The 21798-nt window shown below is 27.8% G+C and overlaps 1 protein-coding gene across 1 annotated transcript; it reads left to right on the forward strand.

Moving 5' to 3' along the window:
- The first annotated feature begins 12658 nt into the window (after window positions 1–12658).
- On the forward strand, window positions 12659–14198 carry LOC107447467 (putative ankyrin repeat protein RF_0381). Its single transcript, XM_016062396.3, has one exon. The coding sequence runs from the start codon at window positions 12794–12796 to the stop codon at window positions 13877–13879; it is 1086 nt and encodes a 361-aa protein (XP_015917882.1). The 5' UTR covers window positions 12659–12793; the 3' UTR covers window positions 13880–14198.
- Window positions 14199–21798: the final 7600 nt, after the last annotated feature.

Below are 21798 nucleotides of genomic sequence, written 5' to 3' on the forward strand. Positions count from 1 at the left end.
GAATTCATTAATTAGATTATCGATCCCTATCTAATCTTCATCACATTAGCAAGGTTTTCTCTGGAAGAAAAACTGTTTATCGTTTGCATCTTAATTGAGCAAACTTTTCGAAGCTCTACCGGAAATACGACACATTTATTTGACGCCATTTTGTTTCATGGCCGAACTTAGTTGAAATTCCTTTCTTTGGAAATAAAAGTAGTTATCCATTTTTAAAATTACCTTTTTTTTAAAAAAAATATTGAGCAAAAAATAGTAGGACGGTTATTTCATTTATAGAATTCATCTAGTTAAAGCAAAATATTTAATATAGATATTATTATTATTATTGAGATATTATTATTATTTTTAAATAGATTGTTATATTCAAGTAACAGAACTATTCAATTAAAAGATCTCAAAGTTTCACGCATTAACCCTTTGACACAGAATTTTTATTAAATATGTTTTACATACTTTTTTCATTATTATGCATTAATTTAAGTCCAATTAAATGAAAAATATTGTATTTAGCATTTTAATAATTATGGTTATGAAATACAGCATTAAAAACGATGACTTACTATGCGTTAAAGATAAAAACTTCCAAACATGGCTCACTTCCAAACAATAATGTTTCTAATTTGCAGTTATTTAGATCTAAGTGACACAGTTATTCATCATTATTCGTGAAACAGTCATTAACGACAAAATCAATTATTGATTAATTTTTGAGTATGAATTATTTTTTTCCCGAACCATTTCCTTTGGATTTTATATTTTTTTCAAATATTATTCCGATAATCTAATAGAGTTTTTCTAGTAACTATTAGACTGTTTTTAATGAACCAAAAACACCAAAATATATTTTTGTTTGTAATTAGAGCATTAGAAAAAATATATGTACAAAGAATTAAAATCAAAATTATTTAATAAAAAGATTTCAAATGTTTATTAACTATTTATAGAGAATAGGTTCTACAGATTTAGTTTCTAATTCTATTAGGATAAAATTTATACTCTTTTTAAAATAAAGTTCTGAAATTATGAAATTATGCACGTTCTGTGAAACTGTCGGTACGTTCTTTGAACTATATACATACTAATCAGTTTCGGCAGCAGTGAGAGTTCAAGTATTTTAGTACGTATATAAGTATATTATGTACCAATTATGCCAATACCAGTATTATCTATTGCAACAATTTAGAATCGCATGGGATAGAGCGTTCATCTCCCAATGAGATGACCGGAAGTTGGAATCTCAGTGTTGGCTAGTCAAAACAAATTCTGCTTCCGGCTTGGATCAACCACAGTGGTGGCAAAAAATATATTCAGTGGTAGACAGATCGTAGGTGAGAGTCTCCTTGCCGTCGGGCTAACCATGGGAGGTTTTCGTAAATTTCGTCTCCATGCAACGCAAATACGAGTTAGTTCAATCAAAATGTCCTCCAGGTGGCTAATTTGTACCAATACTCGTTTCAGAAGTTTCCTTGTCTTTTGAATTGGGTTCAAAATTACAAGGTTACGAGTTGAACATTGATGATCGTAAACTCAAAATTGGGAGGGCTGTTCAACGCTGGTTATAAAATAAAATAATAGTTTGACAATATTTTTACGGTCCCGCGAACCAGAACAATATTTTCTCCGCTAATATGTATATTAAAACATTAAAATTTTGATTTAAATTTCAGTAATTAAGCTACGTCATTAACCACAAGTAGCATAAAAGTAAACTGAACATTTACTGAAATAAAATAAACTCTTTGAAAAAAATCATTAATACCGAAGGATCTATATTATGTTAAGATTGGAATCCGAAATACGCTAAATGGAATATAGAAGAATAAAAAAGAATACCTTATGTTCTAATTATAATTCTTGTATGAAAAATATATATATGTATCGCACAACATTTCAGCAATTCAGAACTTTTTTCCCCCTCCCCTTGTTGATAAAGTGTAAAAGAGAAAAGGAGATATGTACTAGAATTAACTTTATGTTTATCACTAATTATTTTTTTTAAAAAAAGTTTTATTTTATTTAGGAAATCCATGATGATTTATATTGGCCTATTTAACTACTCGTAAGTTTTTTTTTTATAGATATTGTTTTCTTTTTCATGTTTATCACTACTCTCTCATTTGACATTTCAGTTCTTCTTTGTTGCCAACGTGAAAAAGAAATTTAACATCTGTTTGGTGACAATGATCTCATTAGTCCTTTATATGATTAGGAGACAGAATATTGCAATGAGTATTTAATAATTGTTCAGGGCCGGGATAGCCCGGTTTGCAGGGCTCTGGGTTGAGAACTGGAGTTCGAATCCAGCCGACAGAAGACACCCTGTGTAGTAAATGGTGAATGGTGCGCGTTAAATCTCTCGGGTCACAAAGTCCTCCGTGTTCCCATAACAAATTATACCTCTGGGGGTACTGAATTGAAGATGGATTGTTCTCTGGTTCAGATCAAAATTACGATCTGTGCATGAATGAATGGCTCCTCCCTATAAATGGCTGTGACGTATGGGTGTGACAGAAGTTGAATTCTTGGCCATAAATGGCACCACAGGAAAACTAGAACAATCACACCTCCTCTGCATTCATGGCCGACGACAACAACAACAATAATTGTACAAAAATATATTACGTTACTTTTGAATTATTATAATACAATGGGCATAAATATATTTTGTCATATAAAGGCTTTACTGTAAAAAAATGTTTGAAAGTATGATTTGCTAAAAATACATTTTTCAACCTCTTTCAGTTGATATTACCGTCATGTGGGGCTACTTTGTGCAGCGGGGGCTACTTTGTGCAAATTTGAATTTGGCACTTTTCAAGTGCTGCTATTCAGTATTATGTTTTTTTCACGTTAAAATGTGTAGAATTTGAAGATAGAAGTCTCCTCTATTACTACAAATTTTTTTTCGAATTTTAAAACAATCTCAGAGTGTGTTTTGTTTATCCAATGTCAACAACTTTCCGAGAACGTCGGATGTCGAAAAGTGTGCGTGGAAACTTTATCTGTGAAATGCAAAGACGTTGATAAAACAATTGTCGTTAGTGCAAAATGTTTTATTTATACATTAAAAAACAATTATATCATGTTAGCGTTAAAAATTTTTAAAATTAATAACAAATAAACGGAAAATGAAAAAAAATGCACTGTGGGGCTACTTTCTGCAAAGTTTAATTTAATAAGAAAAAAATAAAAAGTTCTTATTAAAATAAAAGTTTAATAAGAAAAATTGTCAGACGTTATAAAAAAAATACCTGGAACGAGAAACTACCTTGATTACACTTTAGAAAAGCTGCAACAATGTTTGCAAGCAGTTGCTGGTGGTATGTCGATTGCAGAAGCTTCTCGGAAGTACAAAATCCACAGAAATACTATCTCTAATAAAATTCACAAGAAACACGTGAAACGTGCTGGTAAACTATTATTTTTCTTCTACAAAGATTTTTCTAATGAATTAATCAAACGATTTAACACATAAAAATATATTTTATAGGACATCAGGTGATTTTGACAGAAACTGAAGAGCAAGTTCTGTCATGTTCATTCAAGCATGTTATGTTCAAATTTATCAATATTATAAATGTTAATGAATATGTAATAATTATTATTTTTGAAATTTCATCCATTTCAATGTTCAAAAATGTATATGGTTTCCTTTTGTTTAAACTCAAATGTTTTGAAATAAACATTCTTTTTAAGAAAAAATTCTTTATAAAAAATGGTTTTTTAACGCTGAAAATTATTTTCAAACTAATATCTTTACATATCTTGATGTTTTTGTTATTAAAAATGTCAACAATTAACTTTTTTAACAATTTTATATCAATATTTTACTAAAAACATGATTATTAAACTGAATTCCTATCGCTGCACAAAGTAGCCCCATTTGGGGGCTACTTTGTGCAAGGTATGTTTTGACATATTATTTGTAAATATTACACACAAATAATGGCAATATTGATCAAATTCACTCGTCTGAGTCCAGTTATGAATATAATATCGATAAATTTTACTAAAGTTTGAATTAACATAGTTTTTTTACATGTCGAAGTTCAAAACTGCGAAATCCTGCACAAAGTAGCCCCACATGCCGGTAATATCTTTCTTCTCTTAATTGCTGGTAATTAACTATACGGTTCCACTTTTTATATATTCGATAAAATGTTCTTTTTTTAAAGATGACACTAAGGGAGACAATACACGTATAAGTCCGAAGGGGTCGATGCCCCCGAGTGATAGTACATATTTCTTTCAATATTTTATCGAACGAAAAACATTTTGTTTCGCTTGCAGCACGATTTTTCAGCAAGATAACTATGCCTTGAGGCGGTTTGGGATTTAGTGAAAGTCATAGAAAGTGAGTCACAGATGACTGCGATGAGGAGGTCAAATTCGCTGAAACATTTCACAGGACACGAACTTGAAAAAAAAAATTTATTGTTGCGTATCCTATTTTTCCTAAGGAATAAATGACAGTGAATACTAGTATTCGTGAAATATACAGTAATATCTGCATCATTTTTTTTTTTTAAATTTTAGGAGTGTTGTTTTTGTTGTTAGAAAACGAATTACAAGTTTATGGCAAGATATCATAAATCGAATTTTATTAAACCTCCGCACTCGGAAAAATTTAAACGCACAAATTGAACAAATGTACGCACTAAAATATTAAAACACATAATATAGTCTTAACTTGATTTCCATATAATAACAATCGAACATAGGATAAGAAAGAAAACGAATCATAAATTTATGGCCAACATAACATGAATCAAATTCTATCAATCTTCCACGCCCTTAGAAATTCAAACGCTTTTATTGAGCAAATATTAGAGTCGTGGGGACTTAGAGGATATAGCCCTCACCTCCCAATCAGATAGGTTCGAATCCTATCGTTGGCCGGTCGATACGAATTCTTCTCCCGAGTTTGCACCCACCACAATGCTGACATAAAATATCCTGGATTAGAATACCGTCGGGCTAACCGTGGAATGATTCTCGCGATTTTACTCTCCATGTACCATAAATCTGGGTTAGTTTCATCAAAAAGTACTCCAAGAAGGCAAGTTTGTCCCCATGCTTGTTCCTCAAGTCCCCTTGTCTTCTAGATTAGGTTCAAAATTACCAAGACTATGGAGTTGAACATTGGTAGTCATAAACTTAAAATTGGGTCGGCTGTTCAACAACGGTTGTAAAATAATAAAGATCGAACACGGAATAAGGAAGAAAGCATATCTTAAATCAACATAAATCGAAATTTATTAATCCTCCAGGGTCTGAGAAACTTAAATATACTAACTGAACAAATGTAAGGAGTAAAAATTAAAATCTGTAATGTAATCTTAACTTGATTTCCATTTTACAAGTCTAATCGAATATTTATCGAATTTTAGTCTAATCGAACTTGTCTAATCGAATATTTATCGACTTTTTTCTAATCGAATTTTACAAGCCTAATCGAATAGTCTATTTACATAGTCTAATCGAACACAGAAAAAAGAAGAAAGTTAATCATGAGTTTATGGCCAAAAAAACATACATCGAGTAACTAACTATTAAAATTGCGCACTCGGAGAAACTTGAACGTACTAACTGAACAAACCTAAGGAGTAAAAAATTAAAATCTATTACATAATCTTAATTTATTTACATTTAGTAATAATAAACGAGCACAGTTTTAGGATACCATTTAATATTCAGGGTTCCCACAGATTTCAGAAAAATGTAATTGTGGTTATAAATTTGCACTTATGCCATACCTCCAACATTTGTAATTTAAGCTACAATGTCCTTTTTAAATAAATGTATGTCATCAACATCATTTGACATGGAGAATTGTCGTCCCGACCAACTGTCGTCGCAACTAATTGTTGCCTCGACAAATTGTGTGCAAATTTATGTATTTGCAAAAGATAATTATCTGTTTAAACGTAAGTGTGTGTATGACTTTAACATAAACTAAATTTAATGATTTTTTATGATGCTATCCGTCAACTTATTTTTTGACGATCGTCAAATTAAATTTATAATCAACAAATAAGTATATTTTTTCTTCTTCTTTTAAATGCGGTATAAAAATAACTTGAATTTTTTTAAACTTTCCACACTTTTTTTTTTCTTCAGAAAAACAATTGTAGAAGTGTTTTTATGATCTCAATTTACCAACTATTCGAAACAAAATGAGGAAGTTACTGTTAAATGATATTTCCGCTTTGAAGTTCACTTGTAATCGCACTGAACAGAAAAATGAAACAATGATAAATTTTTATTTCCTTTTTAGTCATCATTTATACATTTAACTTTATTCTCGAGAAATATTATAAATCTGTAAAATTATTGCTGTTTTGATTACTCAAATCGAAAATATTTTTCAGATTTTTAAGCAATCTGTTTAAAACAAAACGATTGTAATTGACTTATCAGCCTGCTCGTTGTGCGTTGAGGACTAAAATCCAAAAATTTCTTTAATTATATTAATAAATTGATTATTATATCTACTAATATAAATTTTAAAAAAATGTAAGTTGTTTATAGCCCGATATAAATTGTGCGAAAATGCGCAAAACCGCATAATCATCAAATATTCACCATTTTTCAGCAAAAAGCCTTTGTTTAACAGAATAACTTACCTTCACATTCCCCCCTCCCTTCCAAAGCAACTTCGCCTTCCTTTTCAATTATGGACAGCCCGACGTGGGCCCAAGCTTTCTCAACAAGCATTAAACTTTATAAAAAACCACAACAAATGATCAAATTAAATATTGATGGCTAGGGTATATTCAAAAATATTCCAGGAATGATTGATTAAATGTTGAATTATGTTCTAACCTGGACTTTTAATTGGTTTCCAAAATTCAGAAGTAGTCTCTTAAAAAATCTAGAAGTGGTCTCTTTCGCCTAATTTCAGTTTCAGAAGGTGAAAAAGAGCTGAGTCTTGTTACAGCCAAATTTTTACGAAGCAAAGCCAAAGTTTAAACCAAACTTCAGCTTCTGAACTAACTTTACCTCGTTTTAAGAATTTTTAATACTTTATAATGCTGTTTTGATGAAATTTTTGCTTTGATATTTCAAAAATTGTAATTAAATCAAAAAAGAAAATTTAAAAGTTTTTATTTTTTTATTTAGTGCTTCTTATCTGTTTGGTTAGGTCATCCACAGCCTGTCTGTATAATTTTAAAAAACTGCCGAAAGCTTGCTGTGCGATTTTAGAAAAATTTCCGCATAATTTATAAACCCCTAATTATTAATAAAAAAATATTGCGTACTTTCTGATAAAGTATCTTAAACTTGTAAGGGAAAATTCACTATCGGGTTCTATAAACTTAGAATGGACATCTAATGAACTACATATCGGACAGATTGCAGATATTTTTTTTTCCAGTTGTTTTTCTATCATTTACAATCAGCACAGTCTGCTAGCTATTAAAGTGATTTTAAAACTTAGGAAACAAAACTTGTTCAATTGAAAACAGAGTCCGTTTTGCTTAAATTTAAGATATGATAATCTTGTTCTGGTCTGTTTCCGTGTTCTTTAACAATGTTCTTCACCCCTCAATTTGTTGACCTTTAAGTTCAATCACTATCGATAAAGCTTTCCTTTCCTTAATATAACTCACAATGAATCATTACTATTTCCGGGTGTTAAATCTGCTCTTACGTCCTAATATGTAGATAGGATGGAAAATTATTTCGTTTATTCTTTGGAAAATTTCAATCAGATTTGTCAGGTGGGTATTGATAAAATACATCCTCACCCACATAACTTAATCCTAATAAATCCCTACACAATTAAACAGTCTTTATTACATTGAAATCAATGCAATCATGCCTTTCTCGCTTAATACCGACATTTTTTATTGTTGATTTATTTTCTATTTAAAGGGAACTTTTTTGTTATTGTTAATACGCATGCGTGAAATGAAGGGAAATGACAATTAAGTTCGTATAAACATTTTTTAAAAAGTAATTTAGTTGCATATACATCGTTGAACTGCCTAGCCATATGAAATAGCGGAACTTCACGTCCGTAATCTTGTTATTTTAATCCCAACCCTGAAGACAAGGTAACTCGTGGACTAAGCCTGAGACAAACTCAGCTTTTAGGTAAACTTTAGGATTGAAATTAATTCGTCTTTGCCTTGCTTGGAGAGGAAATCCTCTCATGATTAGCTACATGGCAAAGAAGATCTAGCCCATAATCCGTCTAAAGCTCAGGCTATTTTATGTCAGCACTGTGATCTGCAAGAGTGGACAGCAAAAAGCGAATTGACTAGCCATTACGTAGATTTGTACGTACGTTTACTGGAGCCATCATAGCTGAAGTTAAATTATAAAACAAAATTATAAATAGTTCTCGTGATTTAAAATCTTGTATTTACATTTTAACTGGTAATGTTCCCATTTTGAGAGAAATTCTTTTTTTTTCCCTTTCAGAAAATAAAACTATTTCGAAACACATTGTTTTAGTGAAAACTGTTATATAGCATTTGCAATGCAAAAGCAAGACTAAAGTGTCTCTCGTCTATCGTAATGCATTGTATAAACGGTCTCGATTTGGATCTGCAATCATCCAAACGCGAATTTTTAAAAATTAAAGCTGTAGTTACCCTAAAGCAATATCCAGTTAACTTGCGAAAACTATTACTACTTGATATGTTTTTACGCCATCTGCGAGGAATACTTTGGTTAAAGCAATAAGAATGTTCTTTAAATATTGTAATCATTGGCTTATTTAGCTAACATTCTAGTTTCTTTTTATTAAATTGGCAATACATTATGGAGTTCACGTATAATAACTCCATTATTTTGTATTAATGTTGATATTATTACATTATCTTTATATCATATTTACGAGTCATTCAAAGGACCTTAAGTACTTGTAAGTAAGCAATGCATACGTACGACATTAAAACTCCTTGATCGAAAAAAAAAAAAAAAACTACTGAATTGCAAAAATAATTGAATTAGAAGAATATATATATATTTAGCAGAGAAAAAAATTACGCTGTATTTTGTTTTGTATTGTTGCTAATAAGTAGGAGGGGGTTCAAAATTGCAGAAAACAAGCTTACGAATTATTGAAGGCATTCGAAGCAGGGTGCGATTAATAGTTGGAATAGAGTTTCGAATAAAACAAAGTTTCAAGTTCAAACTATTTTTAGCGTATTTTAAACTATAATGAAAAAATTTAAAAGTATAATCAAAAAATATTTTCAAGTGAGAATAAAATTTATTTAATTTTAAACATCGAGAGCAAATGTTAAATGATAGGGTGCGCCAAGGTGGCTCAGGCGATAGAGCTCTCGCCTACTAATGAGGTGCCCAGGTTCGAATCCCAGCGTCGACTGGTTGATAGGAATTCTGTTCCTGGCTCGCAACGATCGCAGTGCTGATGTATAATATCATCAGTGGTTGACAAATCATCGGTTAGAATCCCCTTGCCGTCGGGGTAACCGTGGGAGGTTTCTCTCTCCTTGTAACGGTTAGCTTGTTTTCCCCGTGTTGCGTGGTTTTCCTTTCCATGTTAAATGTTGGCTAATTTCGTCAACAAGGATTCTACGAAGGCTAATTTGTCCCGATGCTTTATTCAGGAGTTCCCTTGTCTTCTGGGTTGGTTTTAAATTCACAAGGCTACGGAGATACATTGATAGTCGTTAACTCAGAATTGGATCTGCTATGAAATAAAAGGATAGGGTGAATTTTACCTTCACATTTTTTATAAGGATGTGGTAAATTAGCTTTTTTATGTTAAACAATTTACAGACTACTATTACTAAATTGCTTATTTTCTATAAAAAAGGAGTTTTCATAACTTAAACAATATTTGCGGCCGCTTTACTGGGAAATAATCATGGCGCATTTTTCGGTAATTTATTTATTATCTAATCACAGTAGAGCCATTTAGCAAGACTTAAAGGAAATGGTTAGCTCATGATGTGGATTAGGAGAGAAGACTCTCTACGATTTATAATTTAATGTCTCTGTTATACTTTTTTTTCTTTTTTTAATTCTTGTTCTATGATCAATTATAATATAAACAGAATAAAGAATATAATTTATCGAACAGTCTTTATGTAATAATTACGAGAAATAATAGTTTATAAAAGATAACACCCATTAATCCTTCTATCAGTCCATCAGAACTAATAGTACATGTCAAACACAAAAATATGTCGCGTATTAAACAGAGAAATAAATTTAAGAGCAAGAAAAATAGAGAGAAGCTAAAATATTTTAATTAAATTGTGATTTACTTTAGATGCTAAGAAAAAATGTCCACTTGGTCTTCATTAACACTCAACATTCTTCAACGAAGGAACATTGAAGCATTTTATTGAATTAAATAAAACAAATAACAAAACAAAAAGAATTTCATAAATTCAATTAAAAAAGCAAACGATTAACCTATCATCCAGTTGTTAATTAGCTCATTCCCACAGCAGGACGATGAAGCATACTTCTGTGATGCTAATACATAGTTTACTTTTTCCACAAATAGTAGTGAAAAAGATTATATTTTATAGCAAACAATTTTATGAAGTTTGTCTTCTTTTTTGTAGAAATTATCGTTTTCAAGTTAATTAAGAATTATTCTCTTTATATTAAGAGTATTCTTTTAAAATAACATATAGTGCCCTCAAAATTTCATTAATTCAAGATTTCATTATACACCGTTTTTTAGTTAATTATATAAAATTTTAAAAATAATTTTAACAAATTTATTAAAAAGTGTAAAAATTGAGTTAAAAGATAAAAAAAGAACTCTTAAATGCTCATAATAAAAATTAAAATCGTAATAGAAAATGAATTTAATAACATAGGTTTTCTTTTAATCAGAGAGGAAATGCACTGTTAAGGGTTTACAAACCAACCACAGTGTTCTGAGTAACCTTGACTTATCTCGTTTAAGTGGATAATTTCAGAGCGCCTTTGAGGTATTTCCTTGAAATTTGGACAAGGGAATGACTCAAGCATGACGTGAAATATAAACAAAAATTGAGATTTTCTCTTCTTCCTTTAAATCAAAAACATAAGCTACAAATATCGCTATTAGTACATGCAAATGTAGAATTATATTGGTTGTTCAAGAGAATATTTTTAATAAAGTGAAATTTCATTTTTAAATAGGTCCTTTTATTTATTAAAGACATAATTTAAATTTTCTTTTTACTTCTTAAAGTTCACTGTCCCTTTTTAGGGTAAGTGTTAAAAAACGATCATAAATCCATAGTAATTTCTTTCGAAATATTCTTTTAAGTACTCTTTTATTTTAAATTTTACCAATGGCATCACATCACAATGGCCTTCTAAGCAAATATTTTAGTAAATACAAAAAAACTTTTTTTTTAAAGCGAATTTTAAATTCTGATAATTGTTAGACATTTAGCATTGTTTTAAAATTTTACAAATGCTTCGATTTTCCCAAATAAATAAAAAAAAATTGAAGTATAATTAAGGAACATAACTAAATTCGCCAGCTTAGATGCTAGATAAAATTTGAAAAATTAATGGTAAATTAAAATAGCCAGAAAATGTTATTAAAACGTATGTAGGTAGTACGCTATTCTTGATATTGCACGCTCTCTTGTGTTAGGTAGATTTTCCTTTTATGCTAAGAAAATTTCAAACGAAAAAAAAATAGTTATTTATTAGGATATAAGTATTTAAATTGCAAAAATTTGAAAAGAATCTGTTAAAAAATTTTTAAGAAATAAAAAATTCTCTAAACTAATTAAATTATTTCTTTTAAATTTATATTTTGGTAAAGATAGTTACGTAGTTTTGTATGGCAAATATCCAAAATAAAGTGGGTAAATTCGATAAGGAAAAGTTTGCAACATAATCGAAAATTTTTTCAATCATGGTTAAATAAAATAACTGATAAAAATATTTTTTTAGAGTAATTATCATTGGGTAAACGATTTTTTTAGAGCTAACTATTATCCAAACTAAAACTATTGGGGTGATATTTATTAAACTGTATAAGTTCTAAATGCAACATATAAGGAAAAAAAATTGTAAATTAATTCATAGAAAGTACTTTTATGCGCCCATTTTCATAATTTATTTTTGATAGTTTAGATTAATTAATTAACATATCATAAGTTAACTTTTAAAATCATGAAGATTAAAACTGTTTCGATTACTAGAAATTTTGCAATAAAACAACTTAATTTCAGAAAATTGAACACGTGAATATAAAAGAATCTCTAAGATAAAATGTAAGCCATCAAAGTTATTAAAAAAGATTAATATTGTCATGAAGTTAAAATTTGCTTTATAATTAAAAATTTAATTTTACATGCATTTTATATTGTTTAAGTAAAGGGTAGAAATATTATAAAATATATCAAAAGCTTCAACTATATAAAAAACATAAATAATAGTCAATAAATTACAAGAACATTATCTTATTTAAGAGTCCAAAAATGACTCAGCAAAGGTGAATGAAATCAAGTCTGAAACGGAGACTTTCATACTAAATCAAATAAAAACGTATCACGTTTATTCTAATTTATATGCGCCTTCGGGTAAATAACATTGTTTAGTCACATCCATTTCTCCTAACCGGAAAAGAATGATGGAAAGGGAAGAAACAGGTGAAGATGAAGGGAAAATTATGCGTAATAGGGGAAAATGTCAGAGAAGGAAAACCCTTCTCAATCGCTATCTTCAGCATTCAGTTCCGTCAGCTTCATCCGTGATCTTCAGATGAAAACTTTCCGAGGAAGAGCAATGACTGAGTTCTCTGCGAATTGAAGATCTAATTGAATTTCTCCTTTCAAATAAAACAATGGCGGATAATAGAGCAGTGCAACATTTTCACGATGCTGTAAAAGCAAACGATTTATGCAAAGTTGAAGAACTTTTAAAAGAAGGTGTTTCACCAGACGAACCAACTTGGAACAATAATGGCAGACCGGCAATCTTACAAGCTACATATCAAGGTAATTTAGAAATGATAGAATTGTTATTGAAATTCGGCTCTGATCCGAATGCGAAAAATATGCTGGGAGAAACAGCATTGCATAACGCCTTCAATACGAAAACTTTTTCTTTAAAGATAGTGAGCGCACTTCTGGAACATGGTGCAAGTGTCAATATTCGAGAGACTTTAAATGGGTACACTCCAATACACTTGGCATCGAAGATGATGTCATCTAGGCTGAATAAAGATGTACAAGATGATCTTCTTCTAGCTTTAAAAACTATGTGCATTAAAGCCGATATTTCAGTAAGAAGTTCAAGACAAGAAACTCCGCTGCATCGTCTAGTTTTGGGTAACTCGGATCATTATGAATCGCTTCAAGTTCTTATTGACAATGGCTATGAAATAAATGCACAAAACGAACGGGGTGAGAGTGTGTTAATGTGTGCGATTAGCAAATGTCATGTTCGCCAAACAGAGACACTCATCAGAAATGGTGCCAACGTTAACATTAAAGACAGACATTTTCAAACAGCCTTGCACCACTGTGCACAGAAAAACCTCTTGGGAGTAGTGAGATTGCTTTTGGATGCACAGTGCAACGTGAATGCATTGGACTTGAATGGAGATACAGCGTTGCACATCGCATCCAGTAAAGGTTTGACCGATATGGTCAGAATCCTAGTGAATTTTCCAGAAACTGATGTAACCATTCAAAATATTCGCGGATCTACGCCTATTCTTAATGCCGTGGAAAGTGGATTTACACAAGTTGTTGAATTGTTGCTTGATGCATACTGTGATGCAGATTCGGAGAAAGGTCTCTTGTTGGCTTTAGATAAAGCCGAGGAGAACTTTTCGAGATGCTGGCATCCTGAAATATTTTCAATGCTTCAAGATGCATTAGAACACAAGAGAGATTTGTGGGATGAAGGCGAAACATCTCTATGATTAATTTTAGAGACATTTATGTCATAAATGCATATTTATAGAGAAAAAAAATAGTAAGTATATTTGTGGAACATTTTGGAAAGTGAGAAATTTTTTAAACTTTAAAATATGTTACAGACATTTGCATGTTAAACTATGAGTATGTTCTAATAATGTAAATCATTTAAAATAGGAAAAAATGATATATTCCTGCATGAAACAGCTACTTTGATATGCAAAATTAAACTGAAGTAACATAAATGTAAAAATATTATGATAGCTTTATCATTTTTCAATTCCTTTTGATAGCATCATACATAATAAAAGCAGTTTAATACAATATTTATGTTTTTATAAATTTTAATTTTTTTATTTCTTAATTTAACTATTATTTTATTCAAAAGAATATAAAAGAAAGTGGAGTTATATTTCCGGATGTTTTTGATTACTTTTTGAAACTAAATATATTTAAAATAACAACCTCTTTTCAATATTTCTCATTAAGTTTAAATAGTAAAACAAACTGTATGGAACTAATTATGATTATGTAATTCAAATCTTTCTTTCTAAAAATGTTTCAACAGTATAAAATTCTATCTATTTTCCTTTAATAACTCAATATATAATTTCAATTGAAATTATAGTATACATTGAGTAAATAAGAAATTTAAAAGTTAATATTATAAAACTTCAAAAATGATGCTTTGTACATGTATTAAATGTACTTAAAGATATAAAAATAGAATTTGTAGAATTTTTAATAAAATAAATTCAAAAAAAATGTGAAGCATTAGAATGAGTATTACTCCTAGAGAATTTCCAAAATCTTTATTACAATTAGACAAGTTGCATACAAAATACAACCCGTCGTGTAGCTTCAAAAACTCACCATAAAAATCACAAACATTCCATGGTAAAAATCTGAAAAATTGTGACTTATTAAATTTATACAAAAGTTCACTGTCTGAATAACAAATCTTTGAGATCACAAATTTCTCTATCTCACACAAATATCATAAAAATTTACAAATAAAATTAACAAATCAAACACTTTCCAAATTTTTAGTTGATATTTCTTAGTTATAAAGTTATATTTACAAAAGATAACAGAGAAAAAAAAATCCTTCGCCCATCAAACATAATAAATAACACTTCATCCTCTCTCTAGTAGAAAGACTAGCTCATCAATATAATAAATAATTCAAAATTAGTGCATTGCTAAGAAAAAAAACAGGTAAATTAATAAAAAGGAAATTCTTTAACATATCACTATATACATATATGATAAAAAAAAAAGAAGTTCAATGTGAAAAAATATTTTAGGAAGAATATAAAGTTTACTAAATGTTTTTTTTAAAAAATGTATTGAATAATAAGTACAATAATCATAAATTACTTTAGGAAAAAATATTGAAGAAACTTGTTATGAAACATATAAGATAAAGATTTACCATTATTAACGCTATTGAGCAAAGATATACTGTATAAGATTTATTACTATTAACACTGTTGAGCACAAAAAAAAAAAATTAGAGTCAGTTCAAATATTATGAAATTTATTTTTGGTGATTCTGGAACCCCTCAAGTTTATATGAGATTTTTTTTTTCTTATTCCAAAAGCAAATTTTAAATTTTCTTAATTTAATTACTTTTGAAATTCAGAAAGGACTTTTTCGGTTAAAAGGGATTTAGTTTACGGGTAAGCAATGCTCATACTACTTCACCATCTTGTCAATAAAAATAAACAAATCTCAATATTGCTAGATGCTTACATAACGTTTGAACAGTCTCTTATTAGAAAAATAAAAATTTCAAAAACCTATGCATGAAATTAAAAATCACCTTTATGATTTTAGCAGGCATTCTTATTTTTCACATACAATAAATAAATAAAAACATTTTTAATACTTTTGTAAAAGGGAAAAAATTCAGTGAATTCAGTTTTCAAATTCATCTTGAATCTTTTAAATTATTCTTGAAATCTTAATAATTAAGGTAGTATAAAACAAGATGTATATTTTTAATGAAAAAATTCAGTTTTACAAATTCAGTGAAAGAAAAATTAGTTTTGATTCAATAACAAAGGTTAAAATAAAATTTATGCAAAGATATTAAGATTTTAATTGGATCACAACTTCATAAAGCAATACAAAAAATTTAGCAATCACTTTCTGATTTCCCATCTTCTTTAATTTAAAAACTTCACTCTAAAGTTGGAATACAAATTAGCTAAACATTAATTCTAAATCACCAAGTTGCAATTTTTCTAAAATAGTACTAGAATTAAGATCGATATGTTTACTTTAAGGCCAATTTAAGAATCTTCTGATATATAAATTAAGCTATTCTAGGAAGACTTCTTTACATTCTATATAAAACAAAGAAAATTATCTAAGCTCTCTAAAATTACAACGTGAGAAATATACACAAACTGCTAAAATTTTTTTCTTCAGAATTATTACACTCATTAATATATTTAACATAAAGAAAAAAATTATATTATTAACATTTTTATGGACTTTCATTTTTGGGTTTAAAAAATTTGTATAAACAAAAATAGACTCATAGATAACAAATAAGTTTTGTGAAAATTTAAAATCAAATAATTACATATACAAATATATAGTTGATATAAGAATGTTTAGAATTCTTGGAGTTGAAATTATTCTTGAAATCTTATTAATTAAAGTAGTATAAAATAAAATGTATATTTTTAAGGCAAACAAATTATAAACAGTGTGAAAATGTGTCACAACTGATGCACATGCTTAAATTTTGAAACACATGTTACCGATAGTGATAAATTATTCCTAAGGTGATTAAAGTCTGATAAAATAAAATTTACACATTTGATGCTAACAAGTCATAAACAGTGAGTAACAGCTAAATATTAAAACTAAGATTATGATAGTTATTTTGAAGATGTCAATTGAAGTAAATAAGTCATCATAAATAAAAATTGAAACTAATTGGAAGAATAAATAGGTAAAATGAGTGGTTAGAGTTTATAGAATATTAAAAGGATCACAAAAATGTTGTATGCACCATAAGCTTAAAAAAGAAAATATTTACAAATAAAATGAAATTGTGCATATTAATACCCTTTTTAAGAAAAATTTCAAGTTAGTCATATTTCCTCAAGTAACTATAAAAAAAATTGTTACTTCTATTCTTTTTATTGTTATAGCTTGTTTTAATAAGAACAAAAATGTTATTTGATAAAATTTATCTCAAATAGTTGCTTAAAATTAAAATAAAAGGTAGAAAGTATTACAAAATTACCAATAGTATAACTTTCACAAGAATATTAAAACAATTGTTGCAAGCTAAGAAAAAAGAAGAGAATCATTATGGTGTATGAGTTGATCAGCAATTTGATAATAATTTATATTATATTTCATAATTAGTTTATGCAAATATGCAGAAAATTCAAAACATGGTTATCAAATGTAAAATATATTAATCAGATTATAGACTTGTATCAAATATTAAATAAATTTTAAATTTAAGATTATTTAATAAAACAGTTATCATTTATAACTTTCTTAAAAACAAAGTAGTGAAACATTTCTGTCACAAAGGAAAACATTCAATTGCACAAGCAGAGGAAATATCACTATTATTTTTAGCTTTGGATGTGATTGAAGAAACAACCTGCATTTTACAAAGTGAGTAAAAAAAAAAACACACACACACACAACTTTTTGTTTGCAAAAGAAAACCATCTGCAATTTAATGACAATTATTTAAAATAATTTACACCTATTTTTTTTAATTATGAAAATATAATACCTATAAAAATGTCAAATACTTTATTACTGCTAGTCCTTGAACTAACTGTACAATAACTTAAAATTTTTTTCAGCAATATAGTTTGTGTCACAAAGCATCTTCAAGTCATTAACTATATATTGTTATATTGTCTCAGTTTTCTCTCTGAATAGATTAGTCTTTTCAGTGGCAACTAAGTAAATTGCATAGATTTCTTAACGTTATCACTATATTCTTGGTTTTATGTGCACAAAATTGTTTTCTATTTAACCAAGAAATTAAATTTAATTGAGCATTGAACACAATAGGAGATAGTGCATTTCAAAATGTAACCAGACGAAACTTTAACAACTGACACTTTGAAAATTTTAAAAACATTCAAAACATCCATTACATGTTACAGAAAGAAATATTTCATAAAATAGATCTTTAATATTTATTAAAAAATTAAGATTAATCATAATTTTTTAGTTATAACATTTAATATTTAGTTATTATTATCTAAATAATTCCTTTTAATTTAATGTGGTACTCAAGCTACCTTTTCAAGGTATTACATGACAAGGCATGCAAAGTAAAATTTCTTTAACAGGAAATAGTAGTATATATCTCTAATTTCACAAAATATTAGTTATTTTCAAAATGTGCATCCAACAGGTACGGTCAACTTAAGTTATAGTTTTAATATTAGATTTCCTAATTATTCAAACACAGTTATTGATTAAAAGTTTATGGGAAAAAGGATTGAAAACATTAAATCAAATATTGCTTAACCTAGACAGACTAGTGCTTTTTAAAAAATAATTTCCATAACCTATATGGGAATTAGTCTGATATAGTACAGTCATTAAATAATATTTTTCTTTTAAACTTTATAATTTTCAATAAAACCCAATACACTTAAATAAGGAAACTGAGACTATGAAATGGAGGAAGAATAATCCTTTTTTGTCTAAAGTGGACCCTTCAATGCAATAATGCCCAAATTTAAACACAAAAGTAAAAATAACAGCTGTCGAAAGAAGAAGTTGAAATTAATTTAAGCAAGGACGTTGGTTGCTTATGAAACAAATTACTATCGAATGTCCATGGTTTAGAAATATTTTTTTTTTTAATGATATTAAAGGTAATGAATGAATATTTTAATAATTATAAGATACAGAACTTTGCCCACCACTATTTATTTACACAGATATATTAAAGGTCAAATTGTCAATCAACTATATTTTAATAATCTGATTAAAAATTTATAACAATTCTATTTGTTTAAAAATTTCTATTTTAGTTCACTACCTATTAGGTAATTAGAAAAAATATTTCGAAAAAATCTCAAATGTAGGAGGGTATATAATGGCTTAGTTTTCAAAAATATTTTTATCTTTTAAATTATAAGGGATATTGCAGTAAAAGTTTCTAAAGAAAATTTCCAATTTTCATTAGTGTAATAACATAAGTTAAAGATGCAGTAAATAGTATAATTGATTGAAATAATAATTTTTTTTTTTAATTTCAAAACAGAGTTTTTAAAAATTTATAACAATAATTTCAGTATTTAGAGAATTTAAAATTTGGATAATCTATGAAGTGGATTAATTAGCACTTGAAGAAATAGAAATTTGAAGGAACTCAAGAGAAATTTTCATGTAAATAAAAATTAAAACAAAGGAGGCAAACATATTTGTGTACAAATTAATTAAAAAACGTTCTTTACAATTTATTTTGATACGTACTTAAAGTCTACCGATTATTTTAAATTTGTCTTTCTAGAGCAAAATCTGATATTCATAGAATTCAGACTGAAAATTAAGTTTCAAAATGAAAAAAAAGAACAGTTCCAATACACATCTTTTAATTTCTGCAGGGAAATTATTTGGAACAAATAAAATACAAATGAAAAATTATTTTGAATGTTTTTGGTAATCGAGCTCATTAAAATTAGTGTAATTTGTTATAAAATATGCAGTGTAGAATTACATTTTCCTAATAAAAATTGATGAACACTTATGGTTGGAGACATTGAATACAAATGTTGTTTAGATTATTATTCATTTTTAACAACCAAAAATATTAAAATCCATCAGACATGACACATTATCAATCAAGACATTAACATCAAAAAACACATAACAGATATTGAGAATCAATTAGAAACAATTTCAGATTAAACTAGTTTTATTTATTGCATTGTTGCCCTGTTTTGTGAATGATTTAAAATGAATTACGATTTTACAATGGTCACTAATTGCAAAGACTAAATGTTTTAGTAAATTAATTCAGAACTTTTTCAAGAAGAATTCTCATACATTAAATTATACTCGTATTCTCTTTTTTTTTAAAAAGAAAAAAAATTCTGCTATTGGTAGGAAATGTAATGGAAAACAAAAAGCATAAAAATTTAGAAAGTTTAATGAGTGCTTTCTTGTTAAGTACAATTTAAATTTCAAATTTGATAAAAACAGAGAACCTAGTTCAATGATTAAAAACACAGATTAGTTATAAGTAAGGCCCGGATTTTGATGACATTTGCATTTTTTGTCTTTTAGAGCATTTTTTTAGATTTATAGGGCATTTTTCTTTAAATTTAGCGGCATATTTTGCATTTTAATGCATTTTTTAAAGTTTTTTGTTAATTTTTTCCAATTTTTACTATTTTTTATCAATTTTCATTATTACACTGGCTTCCAAACAATGAAGAAAATCTATAGAATATTAACAGGTGAAGCAAAATCTTTTCAAATTGAAGAAGAATTGTCAGTAAGTGAGACCGTCTTTTTCAAGTACGCACCTATAACATCAGTAGACGTTGAAAGAAGCTTCTGCAGGAATGAAAATTTACTTTCAGACAAGAGACGCTCGTTTACATTTCAAATTATCAAAAAACATTTAATAATCCAATGTAATTCTGATATTTAGTAATATTATGAGATGGAAGTTGTTATATCCATTAAAGTTTCTATACAAAATAAAAATATTTTGGTGTCAATATATTTTTCTTTTTTTGTTATTTTAGGATGTAAAACATATTTTTGAAACTTTAATGATCGTAGAACAAGTATTGCATTGCTTTATAATTTTTAAATGACTCAATAATTTTAAAGAGCAAAACATTTTTTTAATTCAATATTTTTACTTTATTTAAGGCATTTTTTGCGCAATTTTTGCATTTGTAAAGGCATTTTTTGCACTTTTTAAGGGCATTAGTTGAGATTTTTTAGGTCATCAAAATCCGGGCTCTAGTTATAAGAAAGCATACTTTCATTTTTAATTATGCTTGTTAATACATATATATATTTTCAGAAAAACACGAGCTTTACCTTCAATAGTATTTTAAAATTCAATGGATAGAACACTTTTTTTATTGATCATTGCAATATATAAAGCTGATGTTTTCTTTTTAACAATTCTTTTATTCCTACCAATAAATAATATAAGTAGTTAAAAAAAACAAACATAATATTTAAAAACTTTTATAGTTTTCCTTTCCCTCTATTAAGAAAATCTCTCATACATACATTACAAGTATACATACGACTTTTTACATTCCAATAATAAATATTTTTTAAAAGTTGTTACTTGTGTTACTTGTGTAAAATTTATACAATATTTGTTAAAGTATTTTAATTTTATTTTATATATCCATAGAATAGATAGATTAAATAAATTTGTAACAATAATGTATTTTTTATTTTTTTCCAAATAAAGCTGCTAAATCAACAATCCTGCAAACCCACGTCAGTCTCTAAAATACAAAAAATTCAGTTGATGTAAAATTATGTTAAACAGTGGTTACAACTTTAATTTATTTTTAGGGTACAATTTTATTGGTGTAAATATTGAAAGACAGGATTAGCATGGTTAAAATCACTTTCTTTTAAAAAAATCATTGATTGGAATGAACTGAGATTTTGATTTGCTTAAAAACAATTGATCTAAACAAACTGATTTTATTCAAGAAAAATATTACCTAGTTTAACTGTAAAATATTTTTAATTCAATTAGTGTAAAGATTGAAATAGGTGTAAATATTGAAAGTCAAGATTGGCACAATTAAAATCACTATATATTTTTTCTTAAAAATCATTGATTGGAATCAATCCTGATTTTAATTTGTTTAAAAGCACTTGATTTACGCTAACTGATTTAAAAAAAAAAAAATTAATATTAGTTCC

Source organism: Parasteatoda tepidariorum, chromosome 4 (assembly GCF_043381705.1).
Source record: "Parasteatoda tepidariorum isolate YZ-2023 chromosome 4, CAS_Ptep_4.0, whole genome shotgun sequence".
Classification (NCBI taxonomy): Eukaryota; Metazoa; Arthropoda; class Arachnida; order Araneae; family Theridiidae; genus Parasteatoda; species Parasteatoda tepidariorum.